General features: G+C 51.2%; 10 protein-coding genes across 10 annotated transcripts; 4 read left to right on the top strand and 6 right to left on the bottom strand.

The window, feature by feature from the left end:
* Nucleotides 1-213: 213 nt before the first annotated feature.
* M409DRAFT_24617 (uncharacterized protein) lies at nucleotides 214-630 on the bottom strand (the record flags this gene model as incomplete). The annotated part of the gene is made up of 2 exons (XM_033807311.1): nucleotides 214-434; nucleotides 486-630. 2 exons carry the CDS (start codon nucleotides 628-630, stop codon nucleotides 214-216), a joined length of 366 nt encoding a protein of 121 aa, XP_033666123.1.
* A 1,229-nt stretch (nucleotides 631-1,859) lies between these two features.
* Nucleotides 1,860-2,555, bottom strand: M409DRAFT_24616 (uncharacterized protein; the record flags this gene model as incomplete). The annotated part of the gene is made up of 1 exon (XM_033807310.1): nucleotides 1,860-2,555. The coding sequence occupies one exon, from the start codon at nucleotides 2,553-2,555 to the stop codon at nucleotides 1,860-1,862; it is 696 nt and encodes a 231-aa protein (XP_033666122.1).
* A 773-nt stretch (nucleotides 2,556-3,328) lies between these two features.
* On the bottom strand, nucleotides 3,329-5,140 carry M409DRAFT_24615 (uncharacterized protein; the record flags this gene model as incomplete). Its single annotated transcript, XM_033807309.1, has 2 exons — nucleotides 3,329-4,981; nucleotides 5,033-5,140. 2 exons carry the CDS (start codon nucleotides 5,138-5,140, stop codon nucleotides 3,329-3,331), a joined length of 1,761 nt encoding a protein of 586 aa, XP_033666121.1.
* Nucleotides 5,141-5,858: 718 nt separating this feature from the next.
* M409DRAFT_24614 (uncharacterized protein) lies at nucleotides 5,859-6,959 on the top strand (the record flags this gene model as incomplete). The annotated part of the gene is made up of 1 exon (XM_033807308.1): nucleotides 5,859-6,959. One exon carries the CDS (start codon nucleotides 5,859-5,861, stop codon nucleotides 6,957-6,959), a length of 1,101 nt encoding a protein of 366 aa, XP_033666120.1.
* Nucleotides 6,960-7,208: 249 nt separating this feature from the next.
* M409DRAFT_67481 (uncharacterized protein) lies at nucleotides 7,209-9,323 on the top strand (the record flags this gene model as incomplete). Its single annotated transcript, XM_033817422.1, has 2 exons — nucleotides 7,209-8,935; nucleotides 9,014-9,323. The coding sequence occupies 2 exons, from the start codon at nucleotides 7,209-7,211 to the stop codon at nucleotides 9,321-9,323; spliced, it is 2,037 nt and encodes a 678-aa protein (XP_033666119.1).
* A 701-nt stretch (nucleotides 9,324-10,024) lies between these two features.
* On the top strand, nucleotides 10,025-11,719 carry M409DRAFT_24612 (uncharacterized protein; the record flags this gene model as incomplete). The annotated part of the gene is made up of 1 exon (XM_033807307.1): nucleotides 10,025-11,719. One exon carries the CDS (start codon nucleotides 10,025-10,027, stop codon nucleotides 11,717-11,719), a length of 1,695 nt encoding a protein of 564 aa, XP_033666118.1.
* Nucleotides 11,720-11,944: 225 nt separating this feature from the next.
* Nucleotides 11,945-13,153, top strand: M409DRAFT_56102 (uncharacterized protein; the record flags this gene model as incomplete). The annotated part of the gene is made up of 1 exon (XM_033813195.1): nucleotides 11,945-13,153. The coding sequence occupies one exon, from the start codon at nucleotides 11,945-11,947 to the stop codon at nucleotides 13,151-13,153; it is 1,209 nt and encodes a 402-aa protein (XP_033666117.1).
* An 823-nt stretch (nucleotides 13,154-13,976) lies between these two features.
* Nucleotides 13,977-16,205, bottom strand: M409DRAFT_56101 (uncharacterized protein; the record flags this gene model as incomplete). Its single annotated transcript, XM_033813194.1, has 5 exons — nucleotides 13,977-14,686; nucleotides 14,746-14,946; nucleotides 14,981-15,077; nucleotides 15,371-16,050; nucleotides 16,106-16,205. The coding sequence occupies 5 exons, from the start codon at nucleotides 16,203-16,205 to the stop codon at nucleotides 13,977-13,979; spliced, it is 1,788 nt and encodes a 595-aa protein (XP_033666116.1).
* Nucleotides 16,206-16,649: 444 nt separating this feature from the next.
* Nucleotides 16,650-17,501, bottom strand: M409DRAFT_56100 (uncharacterized protein; the record flags this gene model as incomplete). Its single annotated transcript, XM_033813193.1, has 2 exons — nucleotides 16,650-17,347; nucleotides 17,399-17,501. 2 exons carry the CDS (start codon nucleotides 17,499-17,501, stop codon nucleotides 16,650-16,652), a joined length of 801 nt encoding a protein of 266 aa, XP_033666115.1.
* A 408-nt stretch (nucleotides 17,502-17,909) lies between these two features.
* M409DRAFT_56099 (uncharacterized protein) lies at nucleotides 17,910-18,766 on the bottom strand (the record flags this gene model as incomplete). Its single annotated transcript, XM_033813192.1, has 3 exons — nucleotides 17,910-18,357; nucleotides 18,486-18,549; nucleotides 18,661-18,766. 3 exons carry the CDS (start codon nucleotides 18,764-18,766, stop codon nucleotides 17,910-17,912), a joined length of 618 nt encoding a protein of 205 aa, XP_033666114.1.
* Between the last annotated feature and the right edge of the window lie 748 nt (nucleotides 18,767-19,514).

Below are 19,514 nucleotides of genomic sequence, written 5' to 3'. Positions count from 1 at the left end.
GGAATGATAGTGAAGGATTTGAGCGGCTGTGTTGCGGAATTGGAAGAAGGCGTTCTCTAGCTCAGAATATCAAGAAGCCATAAATCTCAAGCTAACACGAAGATCTGGAGCCACGTCACGTGTACTCTACTAAGTGTAGGCCCAAGTCGAAGCAAACTCCACTCAGTAACGACAGAACGACAGTAGCTCTTTCCATAAATCGAAGACTCTGTCTTAACACTGCTTATCACTCAGGTCACAGCAAGTCGTCTGAACCCTCACGAAATCGAATTGAGCCAAGTCGATAAAGAAGTCGTCCGGATTGTTCCCAGTGTTGCGAGCAGTAACAGCTCTTCCAGCGCGGTTCAGGCCCCTGACGGTGCAGAAACCTGCGCCGATTTGAATCCTGAGCGCAGAGATGTCGCCGCTCTGTCCCAAAGCTCTGTTCTCGACGGCTGTTCTCATCAGCTGACTGGTTTAGATTCGTTGTTGAGCAGTGTACTTACCGGGAGTATTGATACGTCTGAGATTTGGGGGAATGGCAAACCTTCCACGACTGGCGCCATTGGAGGCAACGAATTCGATGTTGACCGGGTCCTGCGCGAACGTGCCGGCCGCGAGGGCGAGGAGTGCAGCGAGCGTGAACTTCATTATGCTGATTGATGGGTTGTAGGAGTGGGCGTGTCGAGCTTCGGGGTTGTTGAGAGGATGATGTCGGTGATGGGAGAGAGAAGATCGGGGCGGACGACTTGCATCTTTATACCCTACCTTTGCTTGTCCTTTCTCCTCCACGTGGGCTTCGACAGAGTGCACTTTCCAGCATACGGCTAACATCTCGACGACGAAATGCGGGGATTGTTGTGCTATATGACTCTCAGGTAAGATTCGAAGCGTCCAGCGGCTGGCGACAACAGTAACGCCCGTCGTGCTCGCGCTTCCATCATCCAGGAGAGCAGCCAAGTCCGGCTTGGCTTGCTATTCTCGCCTGAAGCAGAAGTCAAGGACACAGTCGTGCCTCGATATCACGAAGCAGACCGCATATCCATCAGGACTTTTGGAGGATCTTGTGAGCCGTCCTAGATATAGCATCTGGAGTGGGTAATAGCCTTTGAATTCCCCGCATTGCTCCTAGGACTTGTGGAGGCGTACTGCGGACAAAGGCGTTTTCAGCTCGTATAGATTGTTCGCGTTTGGTACTGGGGCTCTGCAGAGGAAGCAAGGATCATAACGACGGAGTTGCTAACAGCGGTGCGAGTCTTACAGACGCCTTCGACCTGGACGAAACTCCAGAGTAGCATTTCTTTCATTAGCTCTCCGATTGGGTGCAGCAGGAGTACACACTCGCGGGCCAAGGCGAAAAAGGCGTTGAGCCTGGGTGCGGTATAGCCAGAAATCTTCACTTTGTTCGCAACGCTGATGCATAGATCTCCTCGCTACCGGGAGCCAAGGCGAAGCCGTGTGATTGAAATTTCATCGTTTAGTCAAGAGTGATATATCGCGTTGGGCGGTGTTGTTGTTGGTGGTGAGAGCTTAAGATCGAAGCTGTTGAGGAAGAACAGTTCATCTCGGCAGACCTGCCTGGTCCGACGGTAGACTTAATGTTGACTGTCTCGTGAGGCGTGTTCAAGATCTGTCAATTCTACTCACAACGCGCCAAATGTGCACGCATACGACTTGGTTGAGACTTCAATTAAGCTCCGATAGCCAGTTGGTATAATTTGTACGAAGGCGATGGCGCCATGGTAGTATCCAAAGCCCCCAACGCCTGGACACGCCTCTCTCCCCATCTAATGCTATAGACCATCTCTAGATTCCAGTATGCCATGATGCTATGCAGAGCTCGACCAATCTTACTCAACTCCCACTCCTCCAAATTCAATCTACACCACCGCCGGCATATCCGCAAGCAATCTCTGCACCTCACTTCTATACCTCTCAGCGACCCGCCTCGATTCCTCAGGCCCATACCTCCTCACCCTCTGCCACGTCCACCGCCAACACTCAACCATCCTCTCCAACTCCGCCATGACCTCCTCTTTCGCACCTAGCGTGAAAGTCGCCGTTCCGTTACCCTCCAGATAGAACCGTATCCTGAACTTAGCCTGTGGATGAAAGAGCTGCCGTATAAGCTTCATATGCTCCCAATCGATGTAAAGAGGAATGGTGTTGGATCCCTTGAGAGACGCAAGAGAGATGGTCACATCCCTGATCTCACGAGCTTCAGATACCCCAATCCTCTTAGTCCACTCGATCAACCTCTCCATTATGCGATCTTTGTGCTTGCTCTTGAGATAATCGGTCTCGAAAGTGAACTTGTTCAGCGAGTAGTATAACCGCAACGATTCTCGTCGTATGGCTTTGCAAGTGAATGGGAGGCCGGTCATGCGGAGGGGATCGAGCGGGTAGACGTAGCCTGTGCGGGCAGAGTTCATGACCTTGCTACGGTGGAAGGGACAGTCGAACCAGCCTTGTTCGAGGTCGACGATTTCGGTTTCCTCGTTGCCCTCTTGGAGGGCCAGCTCGTAGATGCGGTTTCTGAGCTCTCCGCTGAGGCGAGCGAAGGGTGAGGTGTCCATGGTGTAGAGGCGTCAAGGGAGTCGGTGTGCTCGCGTGAGGGACTGTGAAGGGAGACTCGAGGAATGTATTGTTAAGATTGGTGGTGGTCAGACGGGAGTTTGCTAAAAGCGAGCGACAGACGAATCGATCTCCAGATAGTAACGATGAGATAGAAAGAAAACAATCAAGCAAACACAAACGACAGCAATTGAGAGAAAGACGTCGTGTGAGAAGAAGAAAGTGGTTGAGTCGAAGAATCAGCTGAGCAGTCGGCGTGCCTGGAAAGAGGGACACGAGGATGGAACGGATGAAACTCAGCAGCCAGCCCATCCCTGTCCGAGTAAGGACAAACACACCTTTGGCAGCGCGGTTTGAAAGGTTGGGCCAGCGGACCAATGGGCACTAATCACACAACGCATTACCGCCGCCTATCTCTGTTCCGAGCAGCTTCGAAGATTGCCGAAAGGAGTCGTGGTGGAGCCCTCAAAATTCCCCGTTTCATGCAGGGTCTTTTTCAGGGTCCTGGGGAAAGGGACATGTGCGCAAGGACATGTCTTGGCGGGTCGCAAGAAAGGAGGGCACATTCTGCAGTATTATGTATGCATTTTGTTGGTTGGGAATGGCTGTCGTCTACTTACTAGTCGGTACGCGCGAAGAGCACGAGGAAGTAGGATTTAAGGCGAAGATAGAACGAAGAGAAGTTACACGCCAATACAAGTAAGATCCCAAACAAAGATGAGTAGAAGGTGATGCCCCTACAACTTCTATATACTGTACAAATCTACGTATGTTATCATTGCGCCGGCGGTGCCGATGTGCTGTCCGCCGACTGCTGTTCGACGGATGAGGAAACCTGTGGCCGACGGGGCGCTCCTCTCCATCGCTCTTCAATAGCCTTTGCTTGTACTCGTGCCAGAATTTCGCTCTGAATGCTTTCGAGCTGCGGTGGTAGTCGCTGTCTGTTGCGAATGTCCTTCAATGTTTGGATCGCGGATTCTCGAGCGGCAGCCTCCCTGGCCTCGAGATCCTCTGCCGCAGCCATTTCGGCAGCACTCTCTTCGGGAGTCTTCTCTTGTCGAGATTCTTCCTCAATCTCTTCCAACAGTATGTCCTCTTGACTCCTCTCTTGTGGCAGGTCCATCTCCTCCCTCTTCAACTCTACCATCTCAGCCAGCCTTAGTTCGTGCCTCGATTTCCTTTCCTCTCTCTGCTGCTGAATAGCTTCGTATTTCTCCCTCTTGCCCCCCATAGGCTCGTGCTCGACAGCTTCAGGCCAGGCCTGAGCGAATTCCGCATCGAGAAAGTTGGCCCACTCGATCTTGACACCTTTTGTAGTAAATATGGGTGCATTCTCCCGCATCAGAGCATATTTCGCCGAAGCACGTTTAGGACTTTCTTGCAAAGGGAAGCCGGCCCGGTCGAGTCGAGGAGGAAAACGCGGTACGATGGTCTTGTAGTCACTCTCTTCTCCCTCCTTCTCCCGCGCACTAACTTGCTGAACATTCTCAGGCGAAGGTTGTGGCTCCGTCTCTTTCTTGGCTGCGAGGATGCCGTCTCCGCTGACAGCTTTTGTCTCCCCCTCCAGCTCCCGTCCTGGTACTCGATACCCCTCTGCTCGACATGCAACAGCAATCCGTTCCCACGTCTGACCATACTCGCGCTGCATGGTTGCAACAAAGGCACTATCCGACCAAAACTCTCGATCTCGGAATTCTTTCCATTCCCCAGGCTTCGAGTACTCTCCGATCTCCGCGATTGTCCTCCAGTGGTCGATCTCCTTCTGTCTAGTAGCCGATGGAAGGTTCACAAACGCCTTAGCTTCCCTGACAGCCGCATTTGCGTACAGCATCTTTTGACGCCTCTCCTTAGCCAGGTTCGACTTTTCGAGCAGCTTGTTCTTGAATCCATCCACACCCTCCCTGCGCATGGCTCGCATGATTTCAATCTCATCATCCAACTTCTTCAGGCCACCTTCTTCATACTCTTCAGCCAGCTTGTAGATAAGCTCGAACTCATCCTTCAATTTCAGTTCCAACTCCTTCTGACGTTTCTCCGCCGTTAGGGTGCCTTGCTCTTCTTGCTCGATCAGCACAGCCGCCAAATCCGCAATGCTGTTAGCCTTTTGATTCATCACAATCTTCTGCTTCATCTTCTTCTTTTGTCGCTTGATAAGGTCGAAGACGGTCTCTTTCTTGCTGCCACCGCGATTTTCGAGTTTCTCCTTCATTTCCGCAATTTGCTTCTCCGTGTACGGGTTGCTCAGGTAAGAAGGGGGCTCCCAGCATAGTTCGTGGAGTTTTCGCCAATCCTTGAGCCTTTTGAAAAGCCTCAGGCCTTGCTCGGGGCTGGGTAAAGTGACACTGTAGAGGGGTTTCCAAAGATCTGGCCGAATCGTAGGCGGTTTATGGTTGGCACCGACATCGGGTAGTTGTTCGAGCGACGAGTCCTAAGTACCTCTTAGCTGCTGAGTTCATGCATCTGTTGATGTCGTACGTACCTTGAGTTTGCGACTCAACGAGTAGAGGACTTGGTTCGATCGAACATTGCAGTAGGCGTAGATGTGCCGGCCGGACCCGGCCACCACCTCTTGAGAAGGCGCGCGCATATTGACTGAATGTTACGAAGTCACCTTCTCCTCGCTATCGGCAGTTCATGATATGATGTGATGTTGCGAGTGGATAGTCGCGTGTTTCAATGGCCGCCCGGGTGTCTCGATTTGCCCAAGAGCGGAGTGAATCCCCTTTTGGAAAGCCTTGAATTCTAAATCGAAGTCGCGCTAACAAAGCGCCTCGAGGTCCTTTCTTTCTCTTGAAACCACACCTCTGGGCACCTTGAGAAATCGCTTCATCTGAACGCAGATGCAATGGCAGAGTATCAGATGCCACCAGCTGTGACATATCAACATGCATAATTCTTGGCTCGTTCCAGGTCCAGACGGAAGAACCACGCCACCATCGCGCAAACTCCAATGTCATCGAAACCAAATGTCAACAGCGCTCCAAACGCAGCATCTCAGCCTCAAGATCTCTCTCTGCGGCATGGCGTGACGCCTGATACTGCAACGCCCAAGCAGGCGGAAACTAAAACCATCACCAGATCTGGACGGCATGTGCTCTGCATGCAGCCTCCTTGCGATCAGTGTACTTGGCTGCAGAATTCCAAGGCCGGCCTCTCGCTTCGTCGAGACAGAATCAAGCAAGGTGTCGCTTGGCATGGCCGGATCAAAGTCGAACTTGTCGCCAGACTGCTCATATTATAGATGCTCGTCCCCTGTACTGCTGCGGACGAGATTGAACTCTGTCACTGACTCCTACAGACTTAACATGTTTGACCTTTCATTAACCCAACAATTGCCCACACCCAGCCTGACCAGTCCGGCGTTTCTCTCGTCGTTCAAAACATGCGTTGCAGTCATCTCTGCACCTTTCCAGCTTGAAGAAGAGAACTCTTTCGATGATGCTATCAAAGCGCACAAGACCGCCATAGAAGTGCTCGAACAAGTCCAAAAGACCAAAGGGATCAGAAAGTTCAACAGAAAGATGTACGAAAGACAGGCGGAAATCCATCGTGAAAGAAAGGCGTACCTGGAGGCTTTTGGTGGGAAGTACGACGGGAGAATAATACTCAAAGCCCCTAATCGCGCGGCAGTGGCAAAAAGTCACTCTTCGCCTATCGGTTCCACTTCATCTTCGCAACCACTCAGCACTTTCGCCAGTCAATCTGGCAGGCCTCCACTCGAGTATGTCGTTACAGCAGATTCGGAACTGATCGACCTGGGTGTCCGGAGTGTTTGGTATTTTGTCAAAGACAAAGCCACCCAGAACACGCTTTACGCCGCACAAGGCCTCGCGGATATCGACAAGCCCATGATCGAGACTGTGCTAAGAAGAGCTGATGGAATATTCCCATTCGGCGAGGCTGTGCATACCAGTGTTTTGAGCCAGGGAAAGCCAGGATTGAACTTCAAGATGAGAATGCTGAGAAGAAGTGCTGGTCATGATGAGCATGAAGTGTGGGAAATCCCAACGACTGAAGCCAAGAAGAAGGAGTGGAGTCCAAGGAAATTCAGCATTTTGGGAAGACACTTCATCTGGAAGAATGAAGACGGCAAGGATGGAGGCCACATCTCCAAGAAGTGGGCTTGGGAAGCACTCTATGAGACCAAAGATGCCACGGACGGAAGCGAAGTTGTCGGAGAGAAGCTCTTTTGGGGAACTGTCCAGGGCAGTGGCAAGGCCAAATGGAACCTCTTCATGGTCGACGGGTTAGACTTGGCGTTGAGAGAACATGTACTGGCGAGCCAGCTGAGCAGGATTTTGAGATGGACTAATCCGCCAGGCAAAGACTTGGCTGGTGTTGAGAAAGGAGTCGCTGCGATGGGCGCTATCGGTGCTGTTTCAACGCTTGCTGAACTGCTTGGTTAGGCAAGAGATGGCATCAGCCGGTCGGTGCTATGAATTGTCAACCATGACAGTTTCTGCCATCCACCATGGCCATCTGCGTCCCTGCGACAGACAATTCTATATACCAAGACACTGCGTCAGACTCCGCCGCAGCCAATTAGCTTCTACAAGCTCTTCCCAAGATTCTCCACTTTCAGCTCGATCCTCCGCCGAAGCTCTACTCTCAACTTACCACCGAGTGTTTATTGCCCATCATTCGCATAATCAAGCATGTCCAACGTAGCGGCAGCGTCACCCGGTGCAAAGCGGAAAAGGATAAGAAAAGGTACGACCAGCTGTTGGGAATGCAAAAGACGGAAAGTCAAATGTGAATACGAAGAGGACAAGGACGGACCTCCATGCAAGCCATGCACCCAGCGAGGACTCAAATGCGTCAGTCAAGAATTGCCAGAGCCTCGTCCGTACTTGAGCTATGGCAATGGAGCTCCAGCTACCGGTGGTTCCCGACAGATCAATGAACAGACGCCGTTAGATCTGGAATCTGCAACATCTCACCATGCATCCCATGTCCATAATGCTCTCAGTTTGAAGGCGTCAGACGGACTGTCTCGTAGTTTGCTGGATGCAATGCCTTCACGCGATGACCTTGTCAAGATCTTGGATGCGAGCAACAATCCTTCGCTCCTGGCTCACGAGATCAATACTATACCATACAACTCCCTACGCCAGCAGCGAGCTACGACCCGGGATACTTTGCTCGCCATCCCCACCAGCGACACTCATCCTGTGTTGATCGCCAAACACATTCTACTGGTGGCTTCTTTCATACAACAACTTCACCCGAACTTCATCATAAGTATCGCTGGGCTGTCAGTGTCTCCTTTAGCTATCATGCATCGGTTGGTGGGCGTTGCTGGTAGCTTGGTAACAACGAACGATGAGTTGCTCGGCACCATTGAAAGCATCGAGTGTCTGATGATAGAAGGTCTCTTCCAAATGAACACTGGCAACCTGCGGAGAGCATGGATCACCGTTCGAAGAGCTCTCAACATCGCTCAATTGATGAAACTCGGTCGGAGGAGTGCCCAAATCAGGCACAAAGTCCTGAGCAGCCAGACAAGATACGATCCGCAACACATGTGGCTCAAGATTGTGTTCCTCGACCGATATCTCTGTCTCATGCTGGGACTACCTCAAGGCTGCACGGACCGCAGCATGGTCTCCGATGCAATCCTCGCAAACGATACACCAATGGGCCGGCTCGAGCGGATACACTGCGTTGTTGCTAGCGAGATACTGGAACGTAACGAGATTGGCCCTGGTTCTGAAGATATGGCAATCACCCAAGCACTGGACAAGCAGCTGCAAAAAGCAGCGAAGGATCTCCCGAGCAAGTGGTGGTTGACGCCAAACCGGGAAGCTACAGTATCGGATCCCGAGACCTCTTTCTGGAATGTACGACAGCTGTTCGCCCAGATACTCCACTACGATCTGCTCAATCAGCTTCACCTTCCCTACATGCTTTGTTCACGTTCGTCTATGAACAGCCGCGAATACTCTCGCATCACATGCGCCAATGCTTCTCGAGAGATGCTTGCTCGTTGGATTGCTCTGCGAAATTCGAAAACCGTGGCCTGTAGCTGCCGATCTGTCGATTTCGTAGCACTCATGGCAGCTATGACTTTGGTGTTGGCGCACTTGGACGGACGGCGGTCTGAAACTAACACACTTGCTCACCAGTACCAAAGCGATCGTGCCATGATCGAGCAAGTGCAGGAGTGTATGGAAGAGCTAGATCGATCGAACTCAGACGCCCTGAGCGCAAAGAGTGCAGATCTGCTTCATGGGCTCCTGGCGATCGATGATGAGGGTGCGGATGGCGAGACTGACGATCCGAGAGTCGAAGTTGAAGGGATGAACACAACGTCAGGAGACTATATCGGCGCTTCTGGGGTCAATGTCCACATCCCTTATTTCGGCACCATCAAAATCGCTCGGTACGGTATCAGTAAGGTTCCGCCGACAGCACCAGGCTTGGGCGACAACCAAATTCCTCAGATGTCAAGTCCTTCGAGAGCTCAATATCCCTCAGCGACTCACGCATCCGAAGAGTCTGTATCAGTGTCAAGCAGACTCGATGCTCCGAACCAGTCACAGCCAGCGATGCTCCAGACACCTGACAGCTATGCGAGCCAAGAGACCGGCGCCCACGAGTCACACATTGGCTTACTTGAGCCATTTCTGGGACCTGACGTACTTCCAAGCCTTGCTGCAGGGTTGGATGATTGGACTTTCCAGGGAGTAGATCAAGCTTTCTTCGAGAGCTTGATGAGCAACGGGAATGGACACGGCGATACTATAGACTGGGGCTTTCCCCAAACATAAGATGTATGTATCAAGTGAATGCGGTCAGGGAATGTAGTGAGATCGACGCCATTTTATAACTTTAATATGCTAGTCCAAGTTAGGCAGGAAGGTGGGTCTTCTAGTCCGGTGCGTCGAGAACGCTGACTCAGACCACGACTTCTGTCGACCGGCGTTAAGGCTCGGCCTCAGAAATAACTGGCAACATTCCGCAACTGGGTCTCGACTCTCCTGCTCACTGCTTCATACATTTCGGGCCTTTCGCAACTATACGTCGACATATAAATCGACCATACATCTACAAGCATAGCAAATGCGAGGGTAAACAAAACAGAACTTGGCTCACGTGGAAGATGCTCAAGAAACTTGGCCCTTGGCTTTGGAACGGAGCTGAAACAGTCATCTCGTGGCCTTGAACACCGCCAAACCAGCCATAGACAGAACCTAGCTCCATCATCCTACACCCACGTTCTAGCCCGTAACTCATTATATAAGCCGACTTCAAAAGCGATCCTATCACTTCAAGCACTCTCCGAGGCATGAGCTTGGATCCATCAAAGTCGTCCAGGTTCGGATCCAGCAAGGTCAAAACAGGTTGCCTGACTTGTGTCAAGCGACACCTCAAATGTGACGAAGGACGTCCGAACTGTTCAAGATGTGTCAAGGCGGGACGAGTATGCCGGCAAAGACCCGGGCCAGGCGGCGCAGACGAACATCTTCGAATGGTTCATTACGTCTCGAGTCCGACCAAGGCTCCTCAGGCACTACCTTTCCAAGATAGCAAGGAGCTTCGATATCTCGAATACTTCAGGCTTCGAACAGCGCCTGATATTGCTGGTGTCCACAATCCGGAGCTGTGGACGTACCATGTCATGCAAGTGGCTGTTGCAGAGCCTGCAATTTGGCATGCAACTCTTGCGCTTGGCTCACTCCATGAGCGATTCGAGAGTAACGCATCTATGAGTCTATCTACCGCGGACATGGAGTACCCACTCACTCAATACGGCAAAGCGATCAACATCCTTTGCAGCTCTATCAAGGGCTCCGCTGACAACCTGAAAGAGACTCCGTTGCTCGCATGCGCTATGTTCTGTGCTTTCGAAAGCATGGGCTACCATCTCCACTCAGCGCTTTCTCACATCACAAGCGGTCTGAAGGTCATGACGGAACGAAAAAGAGCTTTTCTCGAAGACAAAAGGCCTGATCATTCTCTTCACATGCTGTGGCCTCTCTTCACCAGATTGGATACTCAGCGGCTGGAGCTTGGAGACTCTTCATTCCCGGCGGATATGCCTTTGATCATGCATTACCGACATGTGCAGACGACCAAATCGATCATCAAGAAACCAAATATGAACGAAGCACGCCATGGATTCGATAGCGTCCTGAACCTTATATTGCACCACATCAAGCACATCGAGGGGCCAGATGTGTCCATACCATTCATTGCCAAAGGAACTTCAAGCGCTGACGTCGGGCTGAGCGATGTTGTTCATGACTACCTGCGATGGACCTCCGCATTTGATCCGATCATCGTCTCTCTGGGTGTAACTTCCGATATACCATCAGCCCTACTCCTTCAAATATGGCGCTTACTTGTCAACATCATGCTTCGAGTGGACGTCGAAGAAGGCGAGATGGGTTTTGACAGATTCCAAGACGAGTTCAGACTGATGTGGTCTCTTGTAGAGGAATTCCTCTGCTGGAGTGCGCAACATTCTGGATCTGGCGAGGAACTTCTTCCAGAGCAGACACATAGTCCACTGGACGATCCATTGCCAGAAGAGCTTTGTGTTCGACACACTGCATTGACTGGAGAGGCAGCCCAGCGATCTGGATTCATGGGTGTCAATATTCAGAACACTGCAGAGGCAGATAGCGTTCGAGCAGAAGCCTCAGCTGCGCAAGAGAGTGGTCAGAAGTTGCTGGCCTATTCCCAAAAGACAAGGTCAATCAACCCTGGCGTTCTGCGCGACCGGCTGACATATGCGGGTCTTGGTATCAAGCCTACGTTTACCTTCTCGCACGGCGTCATCTATCCCCTTTACGTGGTGATCAGTCGATGCAGAAACCCTGCCATCCGACGCCGAGCTTGGACTCTTATGAACGGATGCAATCGACGAGAAGGTCTCTGGGACTCTGCTCTGGCCGCTAGATTGGGACAAAGGATCATACAAATTGAAGAATCACAAGCATTGCTGGGATTTGGGCCCAGCGCATCAGCAGCCTGTTCAGGACAAACCACAAAGATAACTGCCGCATCCCAGATCGCAAACTTTTCCCGGATCAGAATGGTGAGGCCAACGTTTTTGCCGAACAGGAGGAGTATCGAGAGGTATTACTTTGGCTGGCCGGGAAGTTTTGAAGAGGCGACGGGTGTTGAAGAAGTTTGGAATCAGGAGTCTATGGAGTGGTGAAGCATCTGCCGAGCTGCTTAGCTCAGGTACAGGCGTCTCCGCACAGAGCTCTTGACCTCATCTGCTCTTACCAGCTCTTGCCGTTTAAAGATGCAGGCATCAGCCGCAAGGATCATTGTCCACGTCTCCCGACCCAGGATCTCCGTCAGAAATTCCTTGACAAGCTGTAACAACTGAGCTGCTACACTTTACAATCGACATCGATCAACTCGGCCTATCGCAGCCATGGCGCCACCATTTCGAATGGATCAGATCGGCTCCTTGCTACGGCCTAAGGAGTTACTCCAAGCAAGAGTATCTCTCTCGTCACCTTCGCAGATGTATGAAGTAGCAAACGACGAAAAGATCAAGCAAGCAGAAAAGAAAGCCATCGAGGATGTCATCCAGAAGCAGATAGACCTCAATATTCGACCAGTCTGCTCGGGTGAGTATTGCCGCCACATCTTTTATGGCGGCTTCTTCGAGACTCTGGATGGCATGACCCCAATTCCTGACCTTCCAATCCCGGATGCTTTCAGAACGGACTTTCCGACCACTACCGGCCTGGCCAGGATGGGCGCGAAGACGAGAGCTGCCGTTGTATGTACTGGATCGATTCGGTGGAAGAAGAGCGCATATTTGGAAGAATGGAACATCCTACGCGGAGGAGTACCAGAATGGCAGTGGAAAGAACTCAAGATTACCATGCCCGCACCAAACTATCAGCACATTCAGCTGAAGCCTGGAACTGCTTTCACCAAGGACTCCGGCTACTCTACCGACGAGCAATACTTTCAAGATCTCGGCCAAGCTTACGCTCAAGAGATCAAAGCCCTGTATTATGCTGGCTGCCGAAACATACAAGTCGACGATCCGCATCTTACTTACTTTTGCTCGTCACAGTTCCTTGGAGGCTGCAAGAAAGATGGCGTAGACACCGACGCACTGCTGGATCTCTATCTCGAATCTCACAACATCTTCTTACGACAGAAGCCTGCCGATCTCCACATGGGAATGCATTTGTGCCGTGGCAATATGAGTGGCTCAACTCATTGGGTGTCTGGAAGCTATGACCAGATCGCCGAGAAGCTGTTCACCAAGACGGACTACAATACATATTATCTCGAGTTCGATGAGGTGGGACGAACAGGTGGCTTCGAGCCTTTGCGTTTCCTGCCCAGGGGGAAGAATGTCGTGTTGGGGCTGGTGTCGACAAAGAAAGCAGAGCTGGAAGATCCAAAAGTCTTAAAGGGGCAGATTTATCAAGCTGCTGAGCAAGTAACCAAAGGGCAGCGGGTTTCGGCGGATGAAGCGTTGGACTTCCTGGCTATCTCGCCACAATGTGGCTTCTCGAGCTCTTCGCTTGCTGGTGGCAAAGACATGACGATGGAGAGAATGTGGGAGAAGTTGGCGCTTGTCAGGGATACTGCAAAGGAGGTTTGGGAAAGTTTTTGATGCTCTTCTCCCTTGGAGTTCCAGGTACAGTACTACGAATAGCATTTCCATTTCACAATGTCCAGTTTCGAGATCCACGGGCCATAGATAACCTAGCAAAAGGAGAGTTAGGTGAGCTCGCAGGGCCTGTCCTGGTATCATTCAGTCGCGCGAGCTTCTCGCCGCGCCACAGAGGCAGCTACACCCACCCTAGCCCAATAGTAGAGGGCAAACGAGTTGAAAAGAGCGTCTGAGTCTTGAAATGGATAATTCCTACCCCCGATTCGGTCACTAGTCGTCTAATAGTGAGCGCAAAGACTCAACAAGCAGAAGGCCCTTGCAAGAGCAAAAAGCAAAACACAACACCAAGGCACCCCAAACCGAATATCTACCCAAGCACCTCATTATAACAGCTCCCAAGAAAAGAATCGAACTTGCGCCCATAAAGTAAAAAGACTAAGGCTGACATGCCAAGAAAAAGGCAAAAGAACTAGAACCCACTGCCAATGGGTTCTAGAGAAAACCAAGTTAATGATTTTACTTTTTTTTCCAGTCCAGTATCCACTTCTCCGTGTCGAATGGGATTGAATTAGCCCTACGGAATTTATTTGTGGTGGGGGAGAGGGTGGTTCGAATGCGCTCCGTGTCGACTGGGATTGGAATTCGCCCTGCGGAATCTAAGACGCGCTACGATTGCGACAATCCGAGTCGGATGGGATCAAGTTAGCCTGTCGGATTCCCACACCAGTGGTGTTAACTGATGTGGTGAAGGAAGGAGATTCCAATAGGCTTATATTATTTGGCCTTCAGCCCTCCACTGTCCCCATGCTCGCGTCGGCGGTCCTTAACGTCGCTCGCCCAGGTCCCAGCGATTCTTGTATGTCTTGTAGTATTGACCGTCGCGCTGGTCCAAGTCCACCTCCTCAACACTAACTTCGATGTAGAATTCGCGAACCATCTCGATGAGCTCGTCAGACAAACCGCGACCTTCCAGAATCTTGTAGACAAGATACGACATATCCTCGACATAGGGCTTAGTTAGGCAGGCCATGCTGTGATAGAGGTAGACATGTCGGGAGTCTTTGTGAGGGGCTTTGAGTGCGCGGCGAGCATTCTGCAGCGTATTGAATGCATCTATGATTTCACGCGTCGCCCCGGTTTTGATGATGTCGCGACAAATAGCCAGCACCGTGTCATCGAGCTTCTGCGTAAACATCAAGAAATACCAGATGGACATTTCCCATCCCAAAGACTTATCGTGTAATAGAGACTCAAGCACATGTTCGCCAAAACAAACGAGCGCCTTGATGACCTCCAGCGGCTTTTCTGAGCGCAGGGCAGCGACCACCTCAACCTCGTCTGCGGAAGGCACTTCGCAGAGACATGGTCTGTCGCGACAGAAGTTGTAGATTCCGTTGGTCTTCGCACACGGACAGCCTTGCTCATGCCAGGTTCCCTCTCCTTCCGAGTAATCTTCTACGTCGTCGAGAACCAGCGCACCCTCGTCGCCGAAGATGTGTTCTGTCGTTCCTCGCGGTGTCGAGCAGATGAGTTCTGTGAAGAGTTAACATGTTGGTTGTGAAGAAGCTAGAGAAGGTCACGCTGGAGCTTACCACTGCCGAGCCAGGTCTTCTTGATGAGCACGAGGACATCCAGATGCGTGAGACTGCTGCTGGACACGACTGCGCCGGAGTCTGCCATTACGCCGGATCGAGATTTGGCGCGCCTGGTTGAATCGATGGGGAGTTGAAGGTGACTGTTCTCGCTGAGATGAATAGCTGAGATTATGCTGAGCATGAGAGAATTGGAGTTGTCTGTAGAAGGTTCAAGAAAGACTAGCGCTCTCACACGTGCGCAAGTGGGTCCAAGTGAATTTGAACACGATTACGATCAAATGCACACTACAAAGTACCGTATGTAAACTCGAGTGGGCCGTGGCATATCTCTGCACAATGTTCCAGTCCTTGAAGCTGCATGCTACAGACCTATGGTAATGAGGTCTTGAAATCTTGCGTGTCTTTCGAACGAGATTCGCTATCCCTGTCTCGTTTCTAGTCATCGCTTCTTCCATTAGACTGCCATATTACAAATTTCAATACCACTCGCTATAGCAGGTTCTATAATTCTTGTTCACTAGACTCGCGAAGCGCTTCACGCGTGTTTGAGCGACCCAGTGTCTTTCATGCTCCTCCTTTAGCCTGGGCATCTGCTCTATTTTGTTCCTCACGGAGAACCCACGATGCTGCAGCAGTCCTTGTACGTCTTGTAGTATTGACTCTCGCACTGGCTCAAGTCCTCATCCCTCGATTCAATGAAGAGCTCGCGGATTCTCTCCACAAGCTCGTCAGGCAAACCCTGTCCGCCTATTATCTTGAACACGAGATAAGATATCTCCTCTGTGTGCCATCTCTTCATGACAGCCATGCTGTGGTAGAAGTAGACCTGGCGATCGTCTTGATAAGGTGCTGGAAGCACATTGCGGGCCTTCTGGAGCATGTTGAAAGCTTGCAAAACTTGAGATGCGATCTGGGAGTCTGTCTTGGCGGCCTTGAGGAGGCTTCGGCAAACGGCGAGCGCCAGGTTGTCCAGCTTTTGCGCAAAGTCCAGGAAGTCGCTAACTGGACTCGTCTCATATCCAACGACGCGAGATTCAAATTCAATCAGTGCGGCAAACACTGCAACCTTGTCGGGAAGAAGCGCACTCAGCAGCTGTTCGTCATATGTGGCCCAGAATGACGCCTTACAAGTGCATGGTTCCTCGCGGCAGCCGATGTAAGGAGTGTAATTCCAAAAGCACGCGCAGCTGCGGTCCTCGTGCCAAACTCCTTCCTTGTCTTCAACCTCAAAATCCTCGAAACTCTGGAATAGTTTTTCGGCCTGAGTGCCAAACAGGTGCGCAGGCACACGGGCCAGCACATCTGTCAGATCTGTCAGCGAACCCAACAGGAAAAAGGGTGTAGCATGATCCCTCACCGTAACCGAAGCTGGTATCCTTGATTCCGATGAGCACGTCGGACGCTGGCTTTGTCATGCTGTCGTTGGACGCGTCGTCCATGCCGCCATCGTCCGCCATCACTTTTGATCCACCTCGAGGTTCTGAAATGGCGGTTCGCTGTGTTCGCGGAAAGTGCGTAAGATTTGACAAAGCGCGTGGCTCAGAATATTCAAGAAGAGGGACTAGCGGGCACGGGACAAAGTGGGTCCATGTGAATGGCATCCGTTCGTGATCGGGCGAGAGCTTATGCTATGCTGCAATTGCAGAAGGCGTGTCTATCATAACTACGTAGATTTACAATGATTGGAAGATGCATGCCACGTGGATACGGGACGTAGGCTTTGAGTCTGTGTACGTCGCGTAGACAGGTTTTCACCGCTGACAGCATCTAGCCTTCGTCTTCTCCTTTGAACCAGCATTGTCCACCAGTCCCCTATAAACTCTTCTAGCGGCAATCTTTCTCTCTTTCTGCTCAACAGACGTTTAAAGTGAACAATATCACGCTCCACTGGCAGTCCAGTGTCACTCATACTCTTCTTTCAACCTCGTCATCTCCTTGATCTTATCCTCCATGTAAAATTCCCGGATCATCTCAATCAACTCTTCTGGCAGGTACTCATTGACCACCCTCCTCACCAGAAGGAACGACGTTCGCTTTGAGTGATCCTCGGCGAGCAAGACCATAAACTTGAAAAGCCATGCATTCCCTGGACCAGGACTGCGGGAACTGCGTCCGAAAGGGTAGCAACTATAATTGAGGCGTTCAGAGCGCTGCTTCTTCAATCTCAGCCCATTCCTCTGCGCCTCCGTAACCACTTCGCATCCTCGATTGCGCTCATCCCGCGGCCCCGCCATGAGAAGGCGGCAGAACGTGAGGGCCTCGAGATCACGGTGCCAAACTCCTGGGTCTGGGAAAATCTCCGCGCCATATCGAGCAGCGCAAATGTGGAAGTCGTGCTCGACTGCAGCGGAGAATGCAAATGCTGGTGCTCCAGGAAGTGTGGCCAGTGCTTGGAGTTCGTGTCTCAGTCGTAGCGGGTCCGCAGTGTATCTGGTCCTGTATTCTTCTACGGCGCTATGGCTGGTTTTGAGCCCTTCGGAGGCGACGAGCCACTCATAGTCAGTGGCTATGTGCCAGATGATTTGCTCATACATCACTTTGGCTGCGTTCTTGCCGAAGTATTTCGGTAGTTGTCTCAACAGAGCTGACGGGGAAAGATCTATTGATGAAGTCAGCGCGAATCAAGAGGTGGTTTGATGCGGCCACTGACCCATGAGTTTGTGGTTGGTTGCCAGTAATATGATTGTGTCACGCAAGTCATCCCGGTCTTTTGCTGTTGCACTGACGGCGCTCCTGCCTTGGCTGGAAGTCATAGCTCAAATCTGTCTCATTCAGACGCGATGGCGGCTGGAGTATGTGAAGAGCGACAGATTAGAGGTTTTAAGAAGGCAATGTTTGTACGTGTAGGTGGTGCCTAAGCTCAAATGAGCCGGATCGTTCCAGTGGCTTCCCTGGCACGCTGTCATAAAGACCATCTTCGCGTTAAAGCGAGACGCGAAGTGAACGAAACAGTACGATTATGCATTGTGCACCTCCGCTGTCCATGTGTCTCTCTAATCAAAAAATCAACGGTCTGACGAATTTGTGAATGCCCCTCAGACGACTTTAGCGGGACTTCATTTCCCCCTCAATGAAAGCATTGCCAACAGTTCGCCACTCTCCGCTTCTCCGTCTCTTTCTGAGCCCTCCACAGTTCCAATCTCAGTCCAGAAACCATTTACCTATTGGCGAGACTGCTTTGTTTTCATCTTCTTCAGATCCTTCTGATAGACTTTCCTCATCGCTCCTAGCCGATTCGATCTCTCTTGACACATGTTGCTGACAATCATCTGCACGAGCTCCTCTGGAATCTCGCGGCCCTCCACAACTCTCTTGGCTACGATGTATGCCGTACGCATGTGGTTTTCCTCTGTCAAGAAAGCCAAGGTTTCGAAGAAGTGGGGGTTGGAATGGAGTTTTCGTGAATGTTCGTCTGAAATTGCCACCTCATACTGCCCACGAATCTTGTGAAGAGTATCTCTAGCCTCGTTGAGTTTCTCTGTCGCCTCGTGACCGACATCTGGGTCTTTCGCGATGCTTTGGCACATGGCTAGAAGTGGCTTGTCGATCTTTTCCGCGTCTTCAAATGTCGGTGACGGGGTCCGACCTTCTTTCCAACACTCGAAGATACTGCCACTGAATCGCAGCATCGCAGATATTGCTAGACCCCTGTCGCCATACACAGAGACAAAAAAGTCCTCGTCGCCCAGAAAGGTTTGCTGACCCTCGTTCCACGCGCAAGCCCAATAGCGACGTACGAGATCAAAGGGGGGATGCGTGTCGCGCACGTGCTCGATTTGCCAAACAATCTCCTCAAAGAGACTTTGGCTCGTGAAGTAGCGCGTCACGTTTTCCGTGGATGGCCGTTGATGACCAATGCTGTGAGTGTCGCAGTTAGTAATGTTTGACACAACGGTCAGTCATAGTGCTTACTGAGTAGCATGTGACGATCTCGCTGTAGTTGGGTCATCTTTTGTGCGTATTTGCCAATCGACGATTTGCCGTCGACCGATGAGCCTGCTTCTTTTTCGGTCGTCATAATGTCGCCTGTAGCACGCGAGGAAATCGAGTGCAAAGGTTGGTGGGTCGGGTGTGGTGTTTGGAGTGGTGTTTGTGGTTGGTAAGAAGACGCGACTGCAAAGAACCCTGGAGAACCGGAAAATCTTACCACCGACAAGCGGAGATGGGATCTCATCCCAAAATGGAAAGAGCGCGAAAAGGGAAGTGAACGGAAAAGCAAGCGCGGGCAGATGTGTGGACACCACAACCAGTGGTGATGTAACGATTGAACTGTTCAGTTTCAGCCATTGCAGGCTTTTTCTCGAGAAGTTCGAGGCCAGCCACGCCGTCCAGACATCTACGCGACATTCGTCAGATCTTGACCAGCAGAGAGCAGCAGTCTCCAACTCAAATGACCGCTGAACCCAGTCTAGCGTTTTGCCAAACCTGCTAACGTACTTGATGGGGAAGCTGCGCAGACGGTGAAGCTGCGCACGGATCCGCGACACTTTCGCGTTTTCTTTTAATTTCTCGCGACACGCTTAACTTTTAACTCTTCTACTTTATAGATCTCGAGCAGCGTATACTAGACGTAATATCTGCTTATAAGAATAATCTATATACCTCGAAACGCAAGTATGCTACCGCGTTTTCTATTAGCGAATCTACGCTTCGACTACGGCTCGCCGGCGGCGTTTCTCGATCTATCGCGTACGAATACGAGTAATACCTATTTACGACCGAAGAGCAGACTCTTATTAAGTAGATCTCGAAGTTATCGAAGTACG

This window comes from Zasmidium cellare, assembly GCF_010093935.1.
Source record: "Zasmidium cellare ATCC 36951 unplaced genomic scaffold M409scaffold_23, whole genome shotgun sequence".
NCBI lineage: Eukaryota > Fungi > Ascomycota > Dothideomycetes > Mycosphaerellales > Mycosphaerellaceae > Zasmidium > Zasmidium cellare.
Note: the sequence above shows the minus strand (reverse complement) of the source record. Positions and strands in the feature narration are given on the sequence as shown.